The following is a 21,883-nucleotide window of genomic DNA, read 5'->3' on the forward strand; positions in this document are numbered from 1 at the left end:
GCCTCGCTCTCATTTGTAGATTGTGCCTTAGGGCTGACAGATGTTCTATATTTTTTCCACCGTTAGGTTGTTCGCTTCCATCACATTTACCACCACATGCACAGCTACTCCCTTCCTTCAGCCAGAGCATGGCTAACTCGCCTTGACTCAGATCACGCCTGTATTGTCTCCCATGAAGAACAGTGAGATGAGGAACCACTCCCGTGCTAGCGTTTACCTCCACCAGCTGAAGGATGGTAAATTGCGCCGTGCTATTGCGCCCATGGCAGTTCCAGTTGCTAGCACGCTAAACTATCATGCTAGAGCCAGTTGGGTCCCATGGCAGTTCCAGTTGCTAGCACGCTAAACTATCATGCTAGAGCCAGTTGGGTCCCATGGCAGTTCCAGTTGCTAGCACGCTAAACTATCATGCTAGAGCCAGTTGGGTCCCATGGCAGTTCCAGTTGCTAGCACGCTAAACATTCTAAAGTGGAAATTACAACCTTTAGAAGCCTTTTTAAACATTGAATACACTACAAGTTTGCATTTCCTGCTGTGCAGGAAGATTCACAGCAAACGAGTGATCAAAAGAAGATCCTACATCTGTACGTACCCTCGTTTGCACTTCTTTGGGAAGTGATGGGAACATTTCTAAAGAGTTTGTCTTTACTACTTTGAGGACAGTTCAAGGACATTAAATATTCATTTGCACTTATAAATATGTGCTTGTTTCAAAAATAGTGGCAATGAATGGAAGTATTTGAACTCTGAAGCAAATTCATATTCCACCCACCTGCCTGATGACGATGTCTGAGCTACACAGAAGCTATCATTGTTTTGGAGCACAACACACACACACACACACACACACACACACACACACACACACACACACACACACACACACACACACACACACACACACACACACACAGAGAGAGAGAGAGAGATAAATAAATAAGGCCCTCATCTGAAACATTTGTGCCACTGACTGCTGCTTTAGTCAATATGTTCATGAGAAAAAGCATTCATCAGTGTTTTCCATAAGCGCCGGCCGTCAGCTAAATAGCCGATAACAGACTCATTGTAAGCCGGGCTACTTTTTCCACTTAAAATTTTAGTTAGAAAAGTCCATGTAGCCTTCTGCCGCTAAAAATAATGATATGCATCATCTATTGATCTATTGATAGTACAGACACCTGTCAGTCTTTCACATGTTTTATCGGCCTATACAGCCACAGAGTCGGGGCGCAAAGGCTATTTACTGTGCTTTGATTGATTACCAAACGGCAAGTGTTGACTAGTTTACAAAAAGTGTCGAAACGACTGAATAAAGTCAATCCCCTATATCCCTTTGCTATTTATAAATCATACAATGTAGTTATGTTCATGGTATAGCATCGGGACATATAAAACCAAAGATCTTGTTTGTTTTTTCCTAGGATTCGATGCCCATGAAAAGACATGCCAGTGACCGCTAAAGTGGCTCGTCAGTGTAGCCTAGCGATGGGTTGTTCGCGAACTAACGGCTCTTTTTGAATGGATCTGTTAGGTTAATGGAAACGAATCTCCTCCATAAGAGAGATGTGTGTTTTGACTCCCTAATTTGCATTACTGGTAGGCTACTCCTGCTTTTTAGCGATTATCTGCAGATAAATGATGAAAATATTCAATGAAGATGTTGAATTCTCACTGCAGGAACAATAGGAAGTGGAGAGAGCGTTCAGGTCCAAAATATGATCAAATAAAACTGATTGATAATTATACTTATATGCTAGTATTAAAGACAGATAGATATATGGCCTACTGATTTAATTAAAGTTAACAGACAACTGCTGCTTTCTGTTTAGCAAAGCCCATGTTTAACACCTGCTTCATTATTCCATCATACCTGTTGAAGTAAGACTGTAAATGTGACTTGAATCTCAAGAGAAGACAGGTTTGATGTTAAAAAGGTTTTCTTACTTAGGAAAGAGTTGTGATCAGGACAAGGCCTAGACGATATCCTAGACGAACTACTAACACACTGAATTTCAATCATTTTCAGTCATTTTATTGTAAAGTAATGTCTTTCTACTGAATACAACAACAAATTTGACCAAAATGCGAGGAAAAGTCATTAAAGTATTCTATAATTTAGGGGTGCATTTTGGATGGAATCAAGGCATTAGAATGTACCAGAAGCCACCACAATTGAGCATGTTCTGCAATTTTCACGGAAAGCACAGCTATTACTTAAAAAAAAAAAAGACTGCTTCTGAGAGGGAACCAGAGAGGTTGTTTGTCTGAATCTGTCCGTCGCTCAATCACCCTCCCCTCAAATTCCTTTCATTTCATTTTCCGGAAGCATTAGCCGCCCTACCAAACATTTGTACAAGAAAATGATCTGCAAGCATGTCAGAGGGGTTGTCGATATTTACCGTCATTACGCGTTATTTCTCACACACATTTCTCTGTACTAAAACCTGTTTATCCGCTATTTGCTTGTGATTACTCTTCAACTGGACTGACCACCTGCTCTGATTCTCTGCACACATGCACACACCATCACAGACAAACACACACATATACATTCATGCTACACACACACACACACATCACAACGGCTGCTACAAGACTTATAATACTGCTCAATTTATACACTGCCCCCAATCCACCCCCCTTCCCCAAAACACATGTAAATATTGGACTATAAATTGTGCCTTCCTTCATTATACTTATGCTAAAATGTTTATTCTGTTCTACTGAACCATTAACTTTATGTTTCTATTGTTATCTTTTATTAAGTTTTATTGTGGTTGCACCGTCCAGAAGGTGCCTGCCAGTAAGCGTTTTGTTGAACGATGTTATACCATGCGTATCCCATACATACATCTAATAAAACTAGAAACTACTGATGGTACGGTTATTTGCCTTCGCAAGCGTTTCCCTTATAAGCATTCTCATACTCAGAATGAGTCAGAATGCATGCAGTGTTCTGATCTGAGTGATAAAATAGTGATCCATTGTTTCTGACTGGCCTCCACTGGGCCTTGTACACCAGTGACCCCATGCATCTCTCTCGTCCACTCCTCTCTACTCTACCATCCCCTGCAGCAACAGAAGGTTGACTTACCCTAACAGCGTGGGTGACAGCTAGCCAGAGTGATGATGACAAAGGTAACCTGGGTCCCTCTTCCCACAGGCTCTGTCTGTGTGTGTGTGTGTGTGTGTGTGTTACCCGTTACCCGTTTTTACACTTCATATCATCTGAGTTCTGTGTTAAAGGGGTGACTCTGCAGTAGTATGCTGTAGCCATTTTAGAAACCCACTAGCGGTCTGTGTTTTGTTCAGAGAGACATACACTGAGTGCACAAAACATTATGAACATCCCTTCTGAACACTTTCAACACCTTATAGAGTCCATTTCCCCGATGAATTGAGTCTGGCCTGAGCAAATCCATATTACGAAAAGTGATCCTAATGTTTTGTACACTCAGTGTATAATCTAGAAGGTTTGCTGCAGAGACAGGGTGAATTACTAGGTACGGCCCAGTATGGTCTTTGTAAGATAACAGGCTATTTGACTCTTAGTAGTTTGTTAGTTTTTATTTTGTAGCAACATCAAGGCCTGTACCTTCCACTTCTTGTCAATAAAACATTTAAAAACAGTGCAGGCTAACGTTCCACGGGCTAACAGTCCACACTATATTTAATGGAAATGGTAAAGCTCACTATACTGTATTCCCTGCATGTCTCACTATCAACATCTGTTACCTTGACAACATTTCCCTGGTCTTTGATGTTTTTTTATTTTGCACAATTATCTAGGCTTACCTCCTACCTCTTGTTAATACAAAGTGTTCATGTTCCAAACAAAACAGGCTAGCATTCCACATGACAGTCCAAAGTAATGATAAAGCCTACTGCTGTTTTTCCTGTCCTCTCACCATTAGCGTGACACCTCTTTCCTGGTCTATGACAGAAGCTTTCTCATTGGACTGAACACGGGGGCGAGGAGAAGTGGGGTGGGGAGTGGAGGTTGGGGGGGGAGGGGGGGGGTTCATTTCATCTTCATTATTAGACAAGAATTAACTAGGAGAAAATGACCTGTTCTGATTAGAGTCTTCTTAAAAAGGGAGGAATGTGAGAAAGGAAGGATGAAGGGAGATGGGACTAATGATTCAAATTGTCAGGATGGCTCCTCTTGAGGGTTGTGGGAGAGGGGGTTGGATGGGGTTAGGGGTGCAGGGGGTGGGGGGGGGTGAGCCAACGGTCGCAAATATGAAGAGCTTGTCTATCCTTTGATTAAAACACTGGAATTCTTCCTTCCTTTTTTTCTTTGCCTGGTCTATAATTCATTCGTTCCGGAAAGAGAGAGAAATTATAGGGTCGGTATAAATATTAACGATTAGAAGTATTTTTTTTAGAAGAGCACTGCTAACTCTCTGGGTGGAGATTAGCACGGCTTAATGGATGTGGCGGATGTTGTGGAAGATGACAGAGGCACCAAACAGACAAGGCGGTACAAACGTCAAAATGTTTCTGTTCGTTATATATTGGCAGTTGACATCAGCATCGCAAGTCCATTGCCATGCCTTCGTAAGTGTATCCAACTGAGCCGCAATGTGCAGATCAACTTTTTCTACTACAAAAAAACGACTTAGAAGTTATACTGATAGATCGTTCGCATTTGAGTCAAGTGGACTGTTTTGTATGAGTTAGGACATTTGTCAGCATTTACATTGTAAGAAACAACCCCACACAGAGAGTCATTTAGAAAGCAGACGGAAAGCAGACAGAGAACTAGAATGTTATCTCATAGTTAGGACAAAATAACAACACTAAATACACCTCAAAACACATAAATGCACATTACCTTTCTCTTGTTGTTGGGACTGACGTACAAGTAGCTGAGGATTGTTTTCGCCCCCACTTTCTCATTGAGCTTCTGGTAAGTGGTTCCGTAGTCGGTTGACCTGGAATTTAATCAGAGTGTTTGATGAAGACTTGATGAATTACTTGTTGTAATTAAAAAATCCCCTGGAGAATGTTTAGTAGGAGAGAAAAAAAAAAGCATGCACAATTAAGTCCCACCTCCTTGTGGTTCGCTGTTCTACGACGACACACTCAGATTACACAGGATAGTCCACCATAACCTAGCCAGGGTGTAGTGGGTTCAAGTGGGAAGTTTGACCTTCAGGTTTTGTATAAGCCTAAGCGCCAAATATCAGTACATGTAAAGTATAATTAGAATAGGGGGATCTACATATCACTACAGCACATATTTGGCATAGTTAACCATTTTGATCTTTGATTTTCATATTAATCATACAGATGAAGGATCTTCATTTGATCACAGTGTTTGTTGCAGGAAATGCAAACTGGTAGTGTAATCAAGGTTTAAAAAGGCTTCTAAAGTGTGTATATGTTCTGACGCAGCAGGATGATTTCCCTGCTGTGAGAAACTGGTCAAATTAACATCCTACATCTATAGGACTGTCCATTTTAATGTCAGATAAATAGTTCCACAGCAAAGTATGTACTTGTTAGCCACTTTTTAGCTCAGTAGAATACTTATTTTTTTGAAATTGTGACACTTGTTGACATATAGTCTCCAACCAGTTTGAAACAGATGTCCAACCCCTAAATTGGCAAATTCCGTACTTCACATTCACATGCCCATCACTTCTTTTAAAACGGCACAGAATTCAAAAACAGCATCACCAGGAACAATAGCAATTTTTCTGGAATAGTTGCTCTGTTATGATCCAGGACATGATTCTTGAAGTCAAATCATGTAATTTACTCCTTCAGTCCAATCTTTTAGGAGAAAAAGACACAACGAAGTGCAAAACTTCACGTACAGTTGAAAGACTGACTGCATAGTCTCAAGTGGACTGTTTTATAGCTGGTCAAAGATGAAGGCATTGGACCATGAGTTAGACTAGTTTTATGCAAAGTTTTCACACGGCCTCCTGCATTGTCATTCACACAAAGCTTCCTGTTTTAAAGGAAGTAACATCAATGTTTGACTGGATTTGGTAAAGAATACTGAAAAGGCTAAATAATGTGTGAAGTTTTTTGGAGGTCGTGTCTAGGTAGCACAACTCTGTGGTTTCAAAGTATCACCATGTCTGTCTGCATAAAACTACAACCCAATATGGATCCCAACAGTTGAGTCAAAGCTAACGGTGGATGAAAGGGGATTGTGCTGAAATATTTAAGCGATGGTCAGAGTACTAATGTGAAATTTGTGTTCCGTCTGAGATGTGACATTCCAGAACGTCTCGAAGTTTGAACAACTTATCTCCCCTGCCAGGTTCATTTTATTTATAGAGAAGCGAGGCTCAATCAAGGAGCTATTTCATGTTCAGCTAAAACACACACATAAACACACACATAAACACACACACACACACACATTCAAAGCAGGCAAAGCTTCAAAAATACACCATGCATGCATCACCCTACAACGCTTGTTACTACTACAAACAAAGCAATCGCTGACTTCGATAGAGGGTTTTCATTCATCCTGTGCTTAAAGAAATGTTAAATCCTGATTTTGGAAACTCTATTGAAATGGAACCGTTACAATTTTTAAGTAGTTTTTTCTTCTTCTAGTGAAGTTGACAAACAACACATAGAAACACACAAACAGCCCAGCCCCGTGACATTCATTTTTACTCTTTCAGATTTATTATGGGATGGTTTCCATGTCGATTAAATATGGGCGTCTCTCGGTGAACTCCTGAATACCGGTGGTAACATCTATCAACGGGTGGATCCATCGACACTTTGGACCACAGGACAATGACATCATCTGGCTATCGATCTGCTCCTCATAGAACCCTATCATACGCCTGCTGTGATTTAAGGCCCAATGACTTACTTTTAGTGGTGCAGCAACTCTCGACATGAACCAATGAAACCAATACAATCGTCCGTCCCCCCCATTTGGTTGCTCAAGGACAATGATTGCGGAAAAGGCTGTGCTGGTTATGAGGTTGTGAAATGGTGGCTCTACCCCTGTCCTTCTGCTGTCATCTTCTCCATATGACCTCTGGTTTCAGCCAGCCAATTCTCTGGATTGTTCATGTGTTGGATGGAATATTATAAAGAGACAAGAATAACAGGGTGGGAGGTAGCCTAGCGGTTTAGAATCGGTTAATAATCCCGTGCCCTTGAGCAAGGCACTTTACCCTAATTGCTCCTGTAAGTTGCTCTGGATACTGTACCAGCGTCTGCTAAATGAATACAAATGTAAAGCGAGTCTGATAGCGGTGATCTGGTTCACTGTGATATTGGATCACTGGGGATTGTGTATTGTGTTACAGGTGATTGAGTTATTCCATATACCTAGCTACTCCTCACATCATATACCTAGCTCCTCCTCACATCATATACCTAGCTACTCCTCACATCAATACCTAGCTACTCCTCACATCAAATACCTAGCTACTCCTCACATCATATACCTAGCTCCTCCTCACATCACATACCTAGCTACTCCTCACATCAAATACCTAGCTACTCCTCACATCAATACCTAGCTACTCCTCACATCACATACCTAGCTACTCCTCACATCACATACCTAGCTACTCCTCACATCATATACCTAGCTACTCCTCACATCATATACCTAGCTACTCCTCACATCAATACCTAGCTACTCCTCACATCAATACCTAGCTACTCCTCACATCATATACCTAGCTACTCCTCACATCAAATACCTAGCTACTCCTCACATCAATACCAAGCTACTCCTCACATCATATACCTAGCTACTCCTCACATCAAATACCTAGCTACTCCTCACATCAATACCTAGCTACTCCTCACATCAATACCTAGCTACTCCTCACATCATATACCTAGCTACTCCTCACATCAAATACCTAGCTACTCCTCACATCAATACCTAGCTACTCCTCACATCAATACCTAGCTACTCCTCACATCATATACCTAGCTACTCCTCACATCAATATCTAGCTACTCCTCACATCATATACCTAGCTCCTCCTCACATCAATACCTAGCTACTCCTCACATCATATACCTAGCTCCTCCTCACATCAATACCTAGCTACTCCTCACATCAAATACCTAGCTACTCCTCACATCACATACCTAGCTACTCCTCTGTTTTAGGTGAGGGTTCAATTTCAAGCTCTTTTATTCATACCGTACTAATGTGATATTGCCTTGTTGGGTTCTTTTCAAGGACAACAACTTTATTTTGGGAGGAGACTTAGAGTACCCCCAGTGCACGCCCAATTAGATTTCCCCAGATATATCTACTGTACTATGACAGCAGCAGCCCGAAGCCCTGTTGTCTTCCCTATTGGAGTTTGATTAATCAATGAGTGGGGGGTATCTGGAGATGGTTAGCGAGAGGTCGCTAATTGCATTAGCGGGGTGCAACATAAACAATAAACAGCTTGAAACGTCCAACGGATGGCAGCTTTGCTAAGTATTCCAAATGAATGTATGAATTGCATCGGTGCACTCCGACAGTATTTCTCTCTCTCCACTCCGCTTTGAGAGGAGCAGGTTGGGCTTGTACCCCCCTCCCATTTCTGCCCCAGGTTTGATGGCTGTCTACCATTCTTAAACTACCAGGACAGTCTCGCCCTCTTTATGTTAGACACACCATTAACAGGGTAATGAGGTGTCACGCCCGTTCACGTTAGAGCCATCCAGGGCCTTAAGCCACTAACGGTTAGTGGTTAGGACTTACATAGAGAATCACATAACGCTACATTTACCACTGCTGTGGTTGGGAGATAGGCCTTGGGGTGGACCCGCGGATCTGTTGTGGGCCGCTGAAATCACTGGAAAGTCCCGAGGTCTGTTTTCCTCTTTCTCACATGAGGGATGTTCCAGCAGACCCGCACCGCTGAGATTTGTACAGGTTTGACAGGCCTACTGTTTCCGAAGTCTCTTAAAATGCTAAAACCGCATTCAATCAACTTTAATGATTGCCAAGTGGAACAAATGTAAGAGCATTCAATTTTACTTTTTTACAAAAGACCGGGGTAAAATAAGGCGAGACGTCACAAAACCTGCTCCGCTGAAAGGAGTCTACAGAAGAACAACTAAAATCCTTTAACTGTGGCCTTTCCAATGGACAGTCAAACACTTTACATTTTCAGCAAAGTCTCAAACACACTTGTACGTGACTCTGAACAGAATCACAGAATGTCACACTGTATAAATAACCTATTGGGCACCGAATATCAAGGTAGCAAGAACACAACCTGTAGACCTACAAACACAAGATATTACAACTATAGCCAAGGGAGTGGATTATGTATGAATTCAGTTTTCAGTAATGCGGAGGAGCCCCTTGAGCTGAGAGTGCAACGAGACTCGCTTGAGCTGCACTCAAGGCCAGTCAAAGTAAGTGCACTTGGACAACACTTGGCTGCCCGTGAGTAGCTGTGACTCATATTCACACTAATGCCTGTCTGCTTTGGGATGAATTAAACATCTGGTCAGTCAGCTGGAAGGTTCTGGAGACAGGTGCACGTTATGCGGGCGAAAAGTCTCCTCAATGAGGAGAGGGCAAGTTGCACCGTTTAAATATTCAAGGTGATTTTGTGCAAGCCTTCGATTTGTGATGTACTTATACTTATTATATGCATTTATAATGTTTGTGGTATACAAAGGAGACAGAACATGAAACACAACCTTGTTGCAGCTAAAAATCCAATATAACGGGCAGTCGCTGAAGACTTCACACAGAAATGTACACAGAAGACTTACTTTGTCGTTGCATGATGTGCTTACCTCCACAACGAGCTCTCCGTGACACTGTTCAGGTTGAAGTCAAACAGCTTTGTCAGCATGAGAATCACCTGCAAGACATGAGGAAGAATCCTTGTGAATACACTTTAACACGGAGCCTACAATAAATGCACGTTTCAACAAACAATTCATCTTAAACTTAGGCGTAATCGCATTTCACAAAGCAATTCAAAACATTTGATGATTCATCCCGAATAACATTGTCAGCAGTCAAGGAGACCGTGTTTCTTCTACAGTATGTGAAATCCAAGGAAATGATCTGTTATTGGTGTTACAAGCCACAGGTCATCAACAATTTGGCCTGTTAACATCCCCGAAAGGTTGCTGAATCGAATCCCAGAGCTGACAAGGTACAAATCTGTCGTTCTGCCCCTGAGCAAGGCAGTTAACCCACTGTTCCCCGTGCGCCGATGATGTGGATGTCGATTAAGGCAGCCCCCCGCACCTCTCTGATTGAAGGCTTGGGTTAAATGAGGAAGACATATTTCCGTTGAATGCATTCAGTTGTACAACTGACTAGGTATCCCCCTTTCTTTTCCCACGTTCAAATGGTGTCCCTTTATTTCATGATCACTTGTGTAAGACAAGATGCTTCTTCCATACTTTCTAAAATCACCTATCACATCCTTTTCAAAATAGAAAACAGAAGGAACAGAGAAAGGAAGCTATTAAATGTTTGATATGTAGCCTCTGTAGCCACACATGAAAGGCATAGTTCCGTCTTTGGGAAACTCACGGTCTACCTGATAGAGAATACATTAAACAAATGTGTCCTCCACCTAGCTTGTTCAGGGGATCTGACTACTGACTAGCAAGCTCAGCTGAACTGTCAGCGAAAGGAACTAAAAGATACATCAGACGAACAGCGTGTGACGACTAATTATTTAGAGCTCATTACTTAATCATATCCTATTCAATCTAAACGCGGCACTGTAAATATTCTTTATAACTGTAACACCCTTAAAGTGCATGGGATTTAGAAGGAAAATCTGGGTCGATCCAAGTCTTCGGGGGGAAAACGAAAAGACAGATAAATCGCATTCCGCCCGAAGCAGAATGAGAACTACAGAAGCATGTTACTACAGAAGCACGGAACTACAGAAGCCCTCGCAATCTATTTACTTTATGACTAAAGGTATATTTGAAATTCATTGCAATTTGTGGCGAAGGAGCTACTCACCAAGCACACCTGTAGTTTACCAGTCTACTTTGACATGGTACTATAGGCCCCTGACGTTTCACGCAATGTTTGCTGTCTGTTAGCATGTTGCTAACTGTGTGGAATCGCCTTGAGTATGATGTCATGGGTTTGACAGTTTCGGGATTGTTCAAATGCGTGTGGATGTCATACAACACAGAGGTCAGTAACAACATGGACAAGTCGAACAGATCCAGCAGCAGTGTTATGTCTATCTTTGTCAGCCTCATGTCATCCAGATGACCTTAGCATCATCTACAAAGCTTATTTTTTCCCCCTCCATACACAAACACCCATAGGCGGTCTGAAACTTCTAAGAGGAACTTCAGGGAACTGCATATTCAGGGGAAAAAACTCTGTGGAATATCGTCCCAAGTCCATAGTGTACAGCAAAAACAAAACAACCGGAGCCTATAAACAATTTGTACATGCCGTCTCCAAGACCGGCTACACAATGTTCCTTGGCTGCACGCTGCGTCATGGCAACATCCAACTGTTTCCCTGTCCCTCGGATACCTTTGAGTCTACCTCCCGCTGCATGTTGTGGAGGCAGGCGTGGCGGAGGAGTCACCACCGTGGAACTTGTGTGACTTTGTGAAGTGAGTTCTGCCAGCGTGGGGGCCCCGCGAGTGAGTTACAACGCCAGAACAGATGCACCTCTGCAGCGGGGAATTACATTGTGAGGCAGGCCCCTTTGATCACGCTGTATTATGTATGAGGCAACATCTGCGGCCTCGGAACGCACCGAACCAATGCACGGGCGCGCACACACACACACACACACACACACACAGACACACACACACGGCTGCTTTGGGTCGACCTGTGGAGGAGTTAAGGTTAGAGAGAAGAAAACATCAACACAAACTCCTTTAAATTAAGAGCTTGTTCACAACGTAGCCCAGAGTCTCCTCAAAGCGTCTGAGTGGTAGATACTCCGGTGAGGAGGGATTTACCCCAGGGGATGAATAACCTCACATGTGCAGATGAGACCAATGCATGCTAATGACCCAGTCCATTTCGCTGGCCAGCTGGAGGGAGAATTTGTACACAGGCTCGTACACACACGCACAAAAGCACACACACACACACACACACACACACACACACACACAACCACCTCCACAAGGCTTCTCTCTCTCCCTCTATCTCCTTCCCTCCTCTCTCTCTCCTAAATTCTACCAAACCTCTAAATTCAGTTTTTCTATGTCAGAGCAGGTGCCCTTGTACCAATGTATCTCTGTATCTCTGTACTCCTTGCCTATGCCTCCACCTCTGCCTGTTTCTGTGTACTAGAGCCAGGTTCTCTATCACCTCGCCCTCGCTCAAACAACCAATAACCTGGGCAGATAAAGTCCTTTAAAAGCAAAGTAAGCAGAGCTGTAAAAGCGGAGCAGGCCAGGCGGGGCTGGCTGTGTAGCTGGCATCATTAGCTGAAGGACAGTGTGCATGCGGACCCATCGGTCTGCCACATATGGAGCCTAATATGGGTGGCCATCAGCGTGCGTCCGTGTCAGATGGTCTCCCCGCTGGAAAGTGCATATGCTACATTACCTAGCTTGCCAATTAGGCCCGTGGGTAGACTCCTACTGTAAATATTACCTTGCCGAGCAATAGAAGGAAAAGATATGAAGATATTTGAGAAAGACTAACAAAGGGGAGAGAGTTGTGTGAGGGAGAGACGATGGAAGACTGACTTTTAGCTTGTGAGGCGTTTGGGTTTCCGTGGCTGTGGCAGGTTGAGGCGACAGCTCTGTTTATGGATGCATTATGCTGAAAACCCCACATTGAAGTAAGTCACTGGGCTTCAGAAGAACGTTCGCGGTGGTAGGCCTGGTGAGGTTTGTATTAAGTGTTCCCTTTCGGATAAGTAAAACTTTCAAAGTGCATTGAAGGCCAGTTTGAGGGAGTTTGCAAATGTTATGCAAAGTCTGGTTGGCAGAATTTTAGGGGGTATTAGAAATGCAAAGAGAGGTTTGAGCTCAGGGTGCGGATCAATAACAGCTGTGTTTCTGCAAAGACTTAAGTGCTTAGAGTTTCTCTTTCACACGCAAATACACACACACAGAGAGAGACAGAAACACACACATGAATACACACACACAGAAGACAAAAACCGCACACACACTGAGTGTCTTTGCTGCCAGAAAGCGGCTGTGTTTCCCGCTATCTGGTGATTGTCCTTGACAAGGGGAGAAAAAATAAAAATGATGAACAACGATCAAAATCCCCAAACACGCATTACAAATAATAATTACGATCTCCTACGGCAACAGAGAGACCAGAACAGCAAACAAACAGAAAACACAGGGATCCTAGCCACGGCTTTGTCTGACTGTGAAACTCCCAGAAATTAGACATGTTAAGCACACACTTTAGGGCATTCATATAAAACTCTTTGTCTTCTTCTGTATTTCTTTCACTAAATTGTAATCACGAGAGATTACATGCTAAAGTACAATTCTGTATTCCTCACTCTTATTAATGTTTCAGGTATCGTCTCAGATATTCAGATACTGTAGTCTTGAGTCTTGAGTGCTCGCACCCAATGCTTCTCTGTGTTTTTAATCTATAAGGAATGCATTGCACGCTACTACATATCTATTATATTCCCGAGGAAAAAAACAAGTTAGTCAAATACATATATATCATATCTAAACATGATTCATCTTCCTAGATGTTCAAAAACCTGAATCTGTCAAACTCCGGAGGGATCAGTGACAACATGCCTTCTCTCTGTAGGATTAGCTGTTGTCGTTTCATATTTTGGAAATATTTCACAATCCATGCCTATTCCAGAAATGAAAGTAAAATGTTGCTGCGAACCTGGATTTTCAAGACATCTGTCAAATTCTTGGATATCCCCCCAAAAATCTGTCTCCATTGAGGATCAAAACGTGTCATTTGAGAGCAATGTCCCAGGCAAAGAAATGTTAGTAAAAATAACAAACATGCATAATAATGTTCTGGGTTTTGGGATGCCTATTTCTGGGGCCTAATTAGCTAGTCTAATAGAAAGTCTATTTTTTTTTTCTTTTGACAATATTACCCCGAAACCACAGTGATATAGTTTTCTGTATATTTTAAGACCAACATATTCAGTGTTGTAAACCAACTTGTTGACATACCCCCAGGGTTTTAGTCAAGATCTGTCACACAGTATGCACAATCTCTCTATTCACGGCTGGATATCGTATGTTGATATATATATTCCAGGTTGGATACTATGGAAATAAGATGTTATATTGTACTGATATACAGTTGAAGATGTAAGTTTACATAGGCCTTAGCCAAATACATTTAAACTCAGTTTTTCACAATTCCTGACATTTAATACTAGTAAAGAATAATAAGAATGATAATGTGAAATAAGAATGTGAAATGTCAGATAAATAGTAGAGAGAATTGTTTATTTCAGCTTTTGCTTCATTCATCAAATTCCCAGTCGGTCAGAAGTTGCCTTGAAATTGTTTAACTTGGGTCAAATGTTTCGGGTAGCCTTTCACAAGCTTCCCACAATAAGTTGGGTGAATTTTGGCCCAATCCTCGTGACAGAGCTGGTGTAACTGAGTCAGGTTTGTAGGGCTCCTTGCTCGCACATGCTTTTCAGTTCTGCCCACAATTTTTCTATAGGATTGAGGTCTTAATGATGGCCACTCCAATACTTTGACTTTTTTGTCCTTAAGCCATTTTTCCACAACTTTGGAAGTATGCTTGGGGTCATTGTCCATTTGGAGACCCATTTGCGACCAAGCTTCAACTTCCTGACTGATGTCTTGAGATGCTTCTTCAAAATATCCACATAATTTCCCTACCTCATGATGCTATCTATTTTGTCAAGTTCACCAGCCCCTCCTGCAGCAAACCACCCCTACAACATGATGCTGACACCCCCGTGCTTCACGGTTGGGATGGTGTTCTTCGGCTTGCCAGCCACCCCCTTTTTCCTCCAAACATAACAATGGTCATTACGGCCAAAGAGCTCTATATTTGTTTAATCAGACCAGAGGACATTTCTCCAAAAAGTACGATCTTTGATCCCATGTGCAGTTGCAAACCGTAGTCTGGCTTTTTTATGGCGGTTTTGGAGCGGTGGCTTCTTCCTTGCTGGGTGCCTTTCAGGTTATGTCGATATAGGACTTGTTTTACTGTGGATATAGATACTTTTGTACCTGTTTCCTCCAGCATCTTCACAAGTACCTTTGCTGTTGTTCTGGGATTGATTTGCACTTTTTCGCACCAAAGAACGCGTCTCCTTCCTGAGCGGTATGACGGCTGCATGGTCCCATGGTGTTTATACTTGCGTACTATTGTTTGTAGAGATGAATGTGGTACCTTCAGGCATTTGGAAATTGCTCCCAATGATGAACCAGACTTGTGGAGGTCTACAATTCTTTTTTTGAGGTCTTGGCCGATTTCTTTTGATTTTCCAATGATGTCAAGCAAAGAGGCACTGAGTTTGAAGGTAGGCCTTGAAATACATCCACAGTTACACTTCCAGTTGACTCAAATGATGTCAATTAGTCTATCAGAAACTTCTAAAGCCATGACATCATTTTCTGGAATTTTCCAAGCTGATTAAAGGCACAGTGAACTTAGTGTATGTAAACTTCTGACCCACTGGAATTGTGATACAGTGAATTATAAGTGAAATAATCTGTCTGTAAACAATTATTGGAAAAATGACTTGTGTCATGCACAAAGTGGATGTCCTAACTGACTTGCCAAAACACTCCACAAGAAATTTGTGGAGCGGTTGAAAAACAAGTTTTAATGATTCCAACCTAAGTGTATGTACACTTCCGACTTCAACTGTACTTAGTAGTTATCTGCCATGCTTGTATGTGTTTAGCCCTATCAGCAGAAGAACAGATAAACACAAAGCACCGTGGTGGGAAGAAGACTGAAATTACTAAAACACATCCAAAGTGCAAATGCAGATTTTCATTGCTGTAGTTTGATTCTGCCACCTGCAATGCTACTGGCCTGATTAGATGGCAGGATTCACCTTATTCACAGCGTGATCACTGTAACAGGGGAAGACATTGAGCTACTGTGTGTGTGTGTGTGTGTGTGTGTGTGTGTGTGTGTGTGTGTGTGTCTGTGTGCGTGTGCGTGTGCGTGTGCGTGTGCGTGTGTGTGTCTAGATGAACGAGCTACTGGCCACCACTTAATTTCAACTGAACACTGTTGAATTCACTTACTGTACATACACTAGTCAAAAGTACCAGCCTCGGAAATCGGCAATTAACTAACTGCACCTCAGATTGCAGCCCAAATAAATTCATCACAGAGCTCAAGTAACAGACACATCTGTTCAGAGGAGACTGTGTGAATCAGGCCTTCCTGGTCGAATTGCTGCAAAGAAACCACCACTAAAGGACACCAATAAGAAGAGACTTGCTTGGGCCAAGAAGCACGAGCAATGGACATTAGACCGGTGGAAATCTGTCCTTTGGTCTGATTCCAAATTTTAGATTTTTGGTTCCAACAGCCATGTCTTTGCAAGACACATTGCAGGTGTGGTTCCCACCGTGAAGCATGGAGGAGGAGGTGTGATGGTGTGGGGGTGCATTGCTGGTGAGACTGTCTGTGATTTATTTAGAATTCAAGGCACACAACCAGCATGGCTACCACAGCATTCTGCAGCGATACGCCATCCAATCTGGTGTGCGCTTAGTGGGACTAACATTTGTTTTTCAAATCAAATTTATTTATATAGCCCTTCTTGCATCAGCTGATATATAAAAGTGCTGTACAGAAAAAAGGCTCCAGGCTGTGTAAGGGCTATTTGACCAAGAAGGAGAGTGATGGAGCGCTGCATCAGATGACCTGGCCTCCATAAATCACCTGACCTCAACCCAATTGAGCTGTTTTGGAATGAGTTGGACCCCAGAGTGACTACCTCATGAAGTTGGTTGAGAGAATGCCAAGAGTGTGCAAAGCTGTCATCAAGGCAAAGGGTGGCTACTTTGAAGAATCTTAAATATATTTTGATTTGTTTAACACTTTTTTGGTTACTACATGATGCCATACGTGTTATTTCATAGTTTTGATGTCTTCACTATTATACTACAATGTAGAAAATAGTAAAAAAAAAAAAATTAAAAAAAAATCCTTGAATGAGCATGTGTCCAAACTTTTGACTGCTACTGCATACTGCCATGAATTATGCACATAGACTCTAGAGATTGTTCACAATCTATTGTTTTGGGGGGTTTGAGTATGTGTGTGTGCGTGCGTGCGTGTGCATGCTTGTATGTGAGTGCAAATGTGCATGTGTGCGAGTGCGAATGAGCGTGTGCGTGTCCGTGCGCACATGGGTCTTCAAATGAATGATGTATCTGAAAACAATGTCGATTCGGGTAATAAATCACTGTTTAGTACTTTGAAATAAAGGGAAGATAACACTTGACAGAATTATTGAAATTGAATTCATGGACACTCTCGCTCCAGACAAAAGATAACGGGACTATTCACCGTATCCCAAGTAGGTAAGAGTTCCTGCCTGCGTAGTATGAAAAGCCTGAGCTCCAACAATTGAGTTTTAACTTCCAAAGTAGGTTACAATCCACCCACTGGTTAAATATAGTACATCACTTCCGTACCGCGAGAGAAGAATGTGGTTGCTCACTCCTGATCATTTGACAAATAAAACTGAATATATGAATGTTAATCCGATGAACCCGCTCACATATCCCTGGGGGATATTGCAATAACACATAAAACCTTGGAACTGTCAACGTGGAAAATCTAGTTTTATGTTAGCGGTGACAGAAAGGTGTGGATATGAAAGCACTATGAAACTCACAGACATACTCAAAGTTTCTAGTGGTATTGAATGGGAATGAGAAGTCTGTGGGTATATGATTTTCAACGAGTTGAAAATCAAGTTTTTATGTTAGCGGTGACAGAAAGGTGCGGATATGGAAGCACTATACAACACAGACATACTCAACGTTGAGACTGGATGCGAAACCGAGTCTATGAGTAAAATGCTGTGGCTGACGTGGATTTTGGTACTAGACTGCAGAGGCCCAAGAGGCTAGTCTAGCGGCTGTTTTTCCCCTATGTTTATTAGCTACAGTCGCTACACTACTAGACAGATGGAGCGTGACAAATAAAGCTAAAAGAATCTCGCTCATCGCAGATTCATTATTCAGATGTTCATCGTCAGAAGTAGCATCAGCTCACTAATGGGATAATAAAAGGTATTTACAAAGCTACATTTATCTATCTATCTATCTGGCAAAGACACTCTCTCCCTCTCTTCTCTCTCTCCCTCGGAGGCAAAATAATCGGTCCACTTTTTGTCTCATTGATATTGCTTGATTGGCCTCCAGTTTGGGGCTGGGTAGTTTGAGTACTAGGGGCCGAAGGCAGATGAATTGTCCCTCCAGGCTTTGCAGCAAGAGAGAGAGAGAGAGAGAGAGAGAGAGCAAAAGTGAGCGAGCGAGAGAGGGAAGTAGGAAGAGGGAGAGAGAAAAAGGCCGAGGGAGAGACAGAGAGAGCGGGCGAGAGAGAGACAGAGAGGAGGAAAAGGGAGAGAGAGCGAAGGAGGAAGAGGGAGAGAGCAAGAGAGAGAGAGTGAGAGACAGGGGAAAGAAGAGATGGTGGTAGTAGCTAACAAGCTCTTCTCTGCCAATCTCTTTCTTTGTTCCCATTATTCAGAATCAAAGACTCCTGATTCCCAGCATTTGCATGTGATTAAAGGTGATTAGCAGTAGAGCTCCAGTCTAAACCAATACTTCCCTCCCGTGGAATCATCGCGGCCCACCCACCTACTGCTAGTTTTGCAATCACCGCCAACACTCACCACCGCCATGACACTGACTCCCTTTCTGTTGTTGTTCGGCTCTGTTGTGTATCAAACCATTGTGTATCAAACCATTATGTGAGGCACCTCAACATCATTCACATGCTTAATTTGCGTCAAAGAAAACACGTTAAGACAAATCAAAAGTAGGTATTACGTGGAGGGATAAAAACGATACAAATGAGAAACAAGATTTTCAAGTAGCTGAGGTGGCTAAAGAGATAGCCGTTAACACGAGAACACAGAGGAATGAGAATTACAATCAACGGGGGTCTTAACCTCGTCTCGCACGTCACTGTAATGAGATGATAAAACGGCTCCCCGGGGGGTTGGAACAAGCCGTATTCTAGCGTGTACACAGACAGCTGTATCGATACGGGAGCAATTGTTGCTGAGCTTCATACCCTGGTAATAGAATAGGAGACACACGCTGCACACCAATAGGCACACTCAATTTCAGCACAAGAGAGCATTGTATAGTAAGAAAATATATGGCATTCAGTATAGTCAACAATGTCACCAATGTTAGAGATATAGCATTATTCAGAATAGTCAACAATGTTAGAGATATAGCATTATCCAGAATAGTAAACAATGTTAGAGATATAGCATTATCCAGAATAGTCAACAATGTTAGAGATATAGCATTATCCAAAATAGTCAACAATGTTAGAGATATAGCATTATCCAGAATAGTCAACAATGTTAGAGATATAGCATTATCCAGAATAGTCAACAATGTTAGAGATATAGCATTATCCAGAATAGTCAACAATGTTAGAGATATAGCAGTATCCAGAATAGTCAACAATGTTAGAGATATAGCATTATCCAGAATAGTCAACAATGTTAGAGATATAGCATTATCCAGAATAGTCAACAATGTTAGAGATATAGCATTATCCAGAATAGTCAACAATGTTAGAGATATAGCATTATCCAGAATAGTCAACAATGTTAGAGATATAGCATTATCCAGAATAGTCAACAATGTTAGAGATATAGCATTATCCAGAATAGTCAACAATGTTAGAGATATAGCATTATCCAGAATAGTCAACAATGTTAGAGATATAGCATTATCCAGAATAGTCAACAATGTTAGAGATATAGCAGTATTCAGAATATTCATTATTCCTGTATAAAGCAACAACAAAAAAGAAAAACAAGATAAGAGGAAGGAGAAGAAAGACAGAACTCTGGTTTCAATCACGGTTCAATGGAGTTTGATCAATCTCCCCATGATGTCAGATCTGACCAAGATTTCAACCCAGCCCACACAGGAAATCATTCAAGGCCAGACCGTTAGTGCCAGCCTTGGCTGAGGAGGCCACACACACAAACAAGGACAGAAGGGAAGCCGCCATGCTAGGGCCAAAAGATTGATAGGACCAGAGGAGACCAACACTGTAGCCTGCAAGGAGGAAAACACAACCAGTTGTCGAGTCAATGGCACCCATTTCTAAAGTGTCATCTGGAGACGATCTCATTGGCTACCATCCACCGAATCCATTTGCAGGGGGTGCAATCAGATTCATTGATCTGAACAGTGTCATTAACTAGGGGATAATACATGATGTAAACACGATCAATGTCCGTCACCCCAAGGCCTCTCCTTTCAACACAGCGCTTAACAAACAGCCTCACCTTCACTGTAATGTAATGTAAACTCCATTCAAGTACAATTTATAGGCCTCTATCACTTCCTTGATTACTTATGGTTTATCATCATATGGGGGGCGCATTACACGCCATGAACAGTAGTACTCTAAACTCAGAATTGCCGCGGCGCCTTTAGCGTTGCCCTTTGCATAGATGTCCCAGTATATCATGTATATAGTGGGGTTAGCGAGCCATTGTGTATTTGTTTACTACAGAGGGACATGCCTGGGCAAGTCCAGGCGGAACCATACGGCTATTTAAAATGTCAACAACAAAGAGTTGTCGTGTAACGGACAGGCGGGAGGCCTGTTGGTTAGTGGTTAGGGATCGGGAATGATTGATTGGTTGATCCGCGTCAGCCAACCCCTTTTACTGTTTTTAATGGCGTTCTTGACACTATAGCCAATTACTTAGAATAATTATTTGGGCTTGGAGAGCTGATGACTGGCTGCATTTTGGAAATGTGAGACTGGATCGAGTCCAAGTTAATGCATAAATTAATAGGCCAGGCCACTGGGAGGGGAGTTGTTCAATCTCTCATGGAGAGAGGAGGCTACTGTATACAAGGAACTCCTCCGCGAGGAGACAATGGAAAGCAATAAACCCTGGGGGTTATTGGTAGGACATAAACCTCCACTCCCCTTATCCTCTTGTCTGTTTATTGTTTATTGTGACTTCACATATACATACGGCAGCACACACAGATCCACTCACCTCTATAGGCCCGAGAAAGGAAAAAGGGAAAGGGATTCTCCTTGGTCAGCTAAAATGTAGGAGAGCGAATGAGTCCTTAGGGATAGCAGGGAGATTATGGGAAGGGGAATTCACAATTGAGAGACACATAACTGGTTTAAAGTGTTTGTCTATTGACTAATCGACAAAGACTGAGGCAGGATCCATAGAAAGCCAAGGGAAGCTCACCTTGGTGTTGCAGATCGGCCCACATGTTCTTGTAATGCAGGGGAGAAAAGCCCCGTTTGAAAGGCACGGCTAAAATAAGCTGCTCCGCAGAACACAGTGTACTAGTTGACTCGTGGTTAGCGGATAGGGACATTCTGCTTACTTTTCAGGGACTAAAGTTCAGCCCAGTCTGTGGAGCAAAGTGTCAGTGGAAGAGATTGAGCATACTAATTAATAAACTCTAAAAACATACTGTTGTTCAGTATGTACAAATACCATTCTAAATAGCTGCATTTAAATCCATAAACTTTAAACAAAACCTTCATGAAGTTGTCCTTTTTGACACTGGCTTTGTGAAATTAAACTCCCTCTCCCTAGACAGTTGTTACCTGATGATTAAATCTTCAACCTCAAATCTGTGCGAACTGTAAAAAGGTCGCCAGCTAATTTGATTTGTGGGGCCCCCGAAGAAATTCATTATAAATCTGAAGAACACATGGAGGGAATTCGCTTTTGAAATGTGTTTTATG

General features: G+C 42.2%; 1 protein-coding gene across 6 annotated transcripts in view; it reads right to left on the minus strand.

Moving 5' to 3' along the window:
* Positions 1 to 21,883, minus strand: part of LOC110485789 (VPS10 domain-containing receptor SorCS1) — a 157,530-nt gene that overhangs the window by 66,515 nt on the left and 69,132 nt on the right. For 3 of the 6 annotated variants that reach the window (XR_016485773.1, XR_016485774.1, XM_036940437.2), the window contains exons 1-3: positions 21,375 to 21,724; positions 9,760 to 9,827; positions 4,838 to 4,937 (exon numbers count right to left, since the gene is read on the minus strand). Coding sequence is in view for 2 of the 6 variants with exons in the window: in XM_036940437.2 (XP_036796332.2) it covers positions 4,838 to 4,937; positions 9,760 to 9,818 (159 nt within the window). In the remaining 4 variants the exon portion in view is untranslated. Of the gene's footprint in view, positions 1 to 4,837; positions 4,938 to 9,759; positions 9,828 to 21,374; positions 21,725 to 21,883 lie in introns of those variants that run through there. The other 3 variants (XR_005035469.2, XR_016485772.1, XM_036940436.2) reach the window with 1 other exon arrangement.

This window comes from Oncorhynchus mykiss, chromosome 13 (genome assembly GCF_057628025.1).
Source record: "Oncorhynchus mykiss isolate SJ-2025 chromosome 13, ASM5762802v1, whole genome shotgun sequence".
NCBI lineage: Eukaryota > Metazoa > Chordata > Actinopteri > Salmoniformes > Salmonidae > Oncorhynchus > Oncorhynchus mykiss.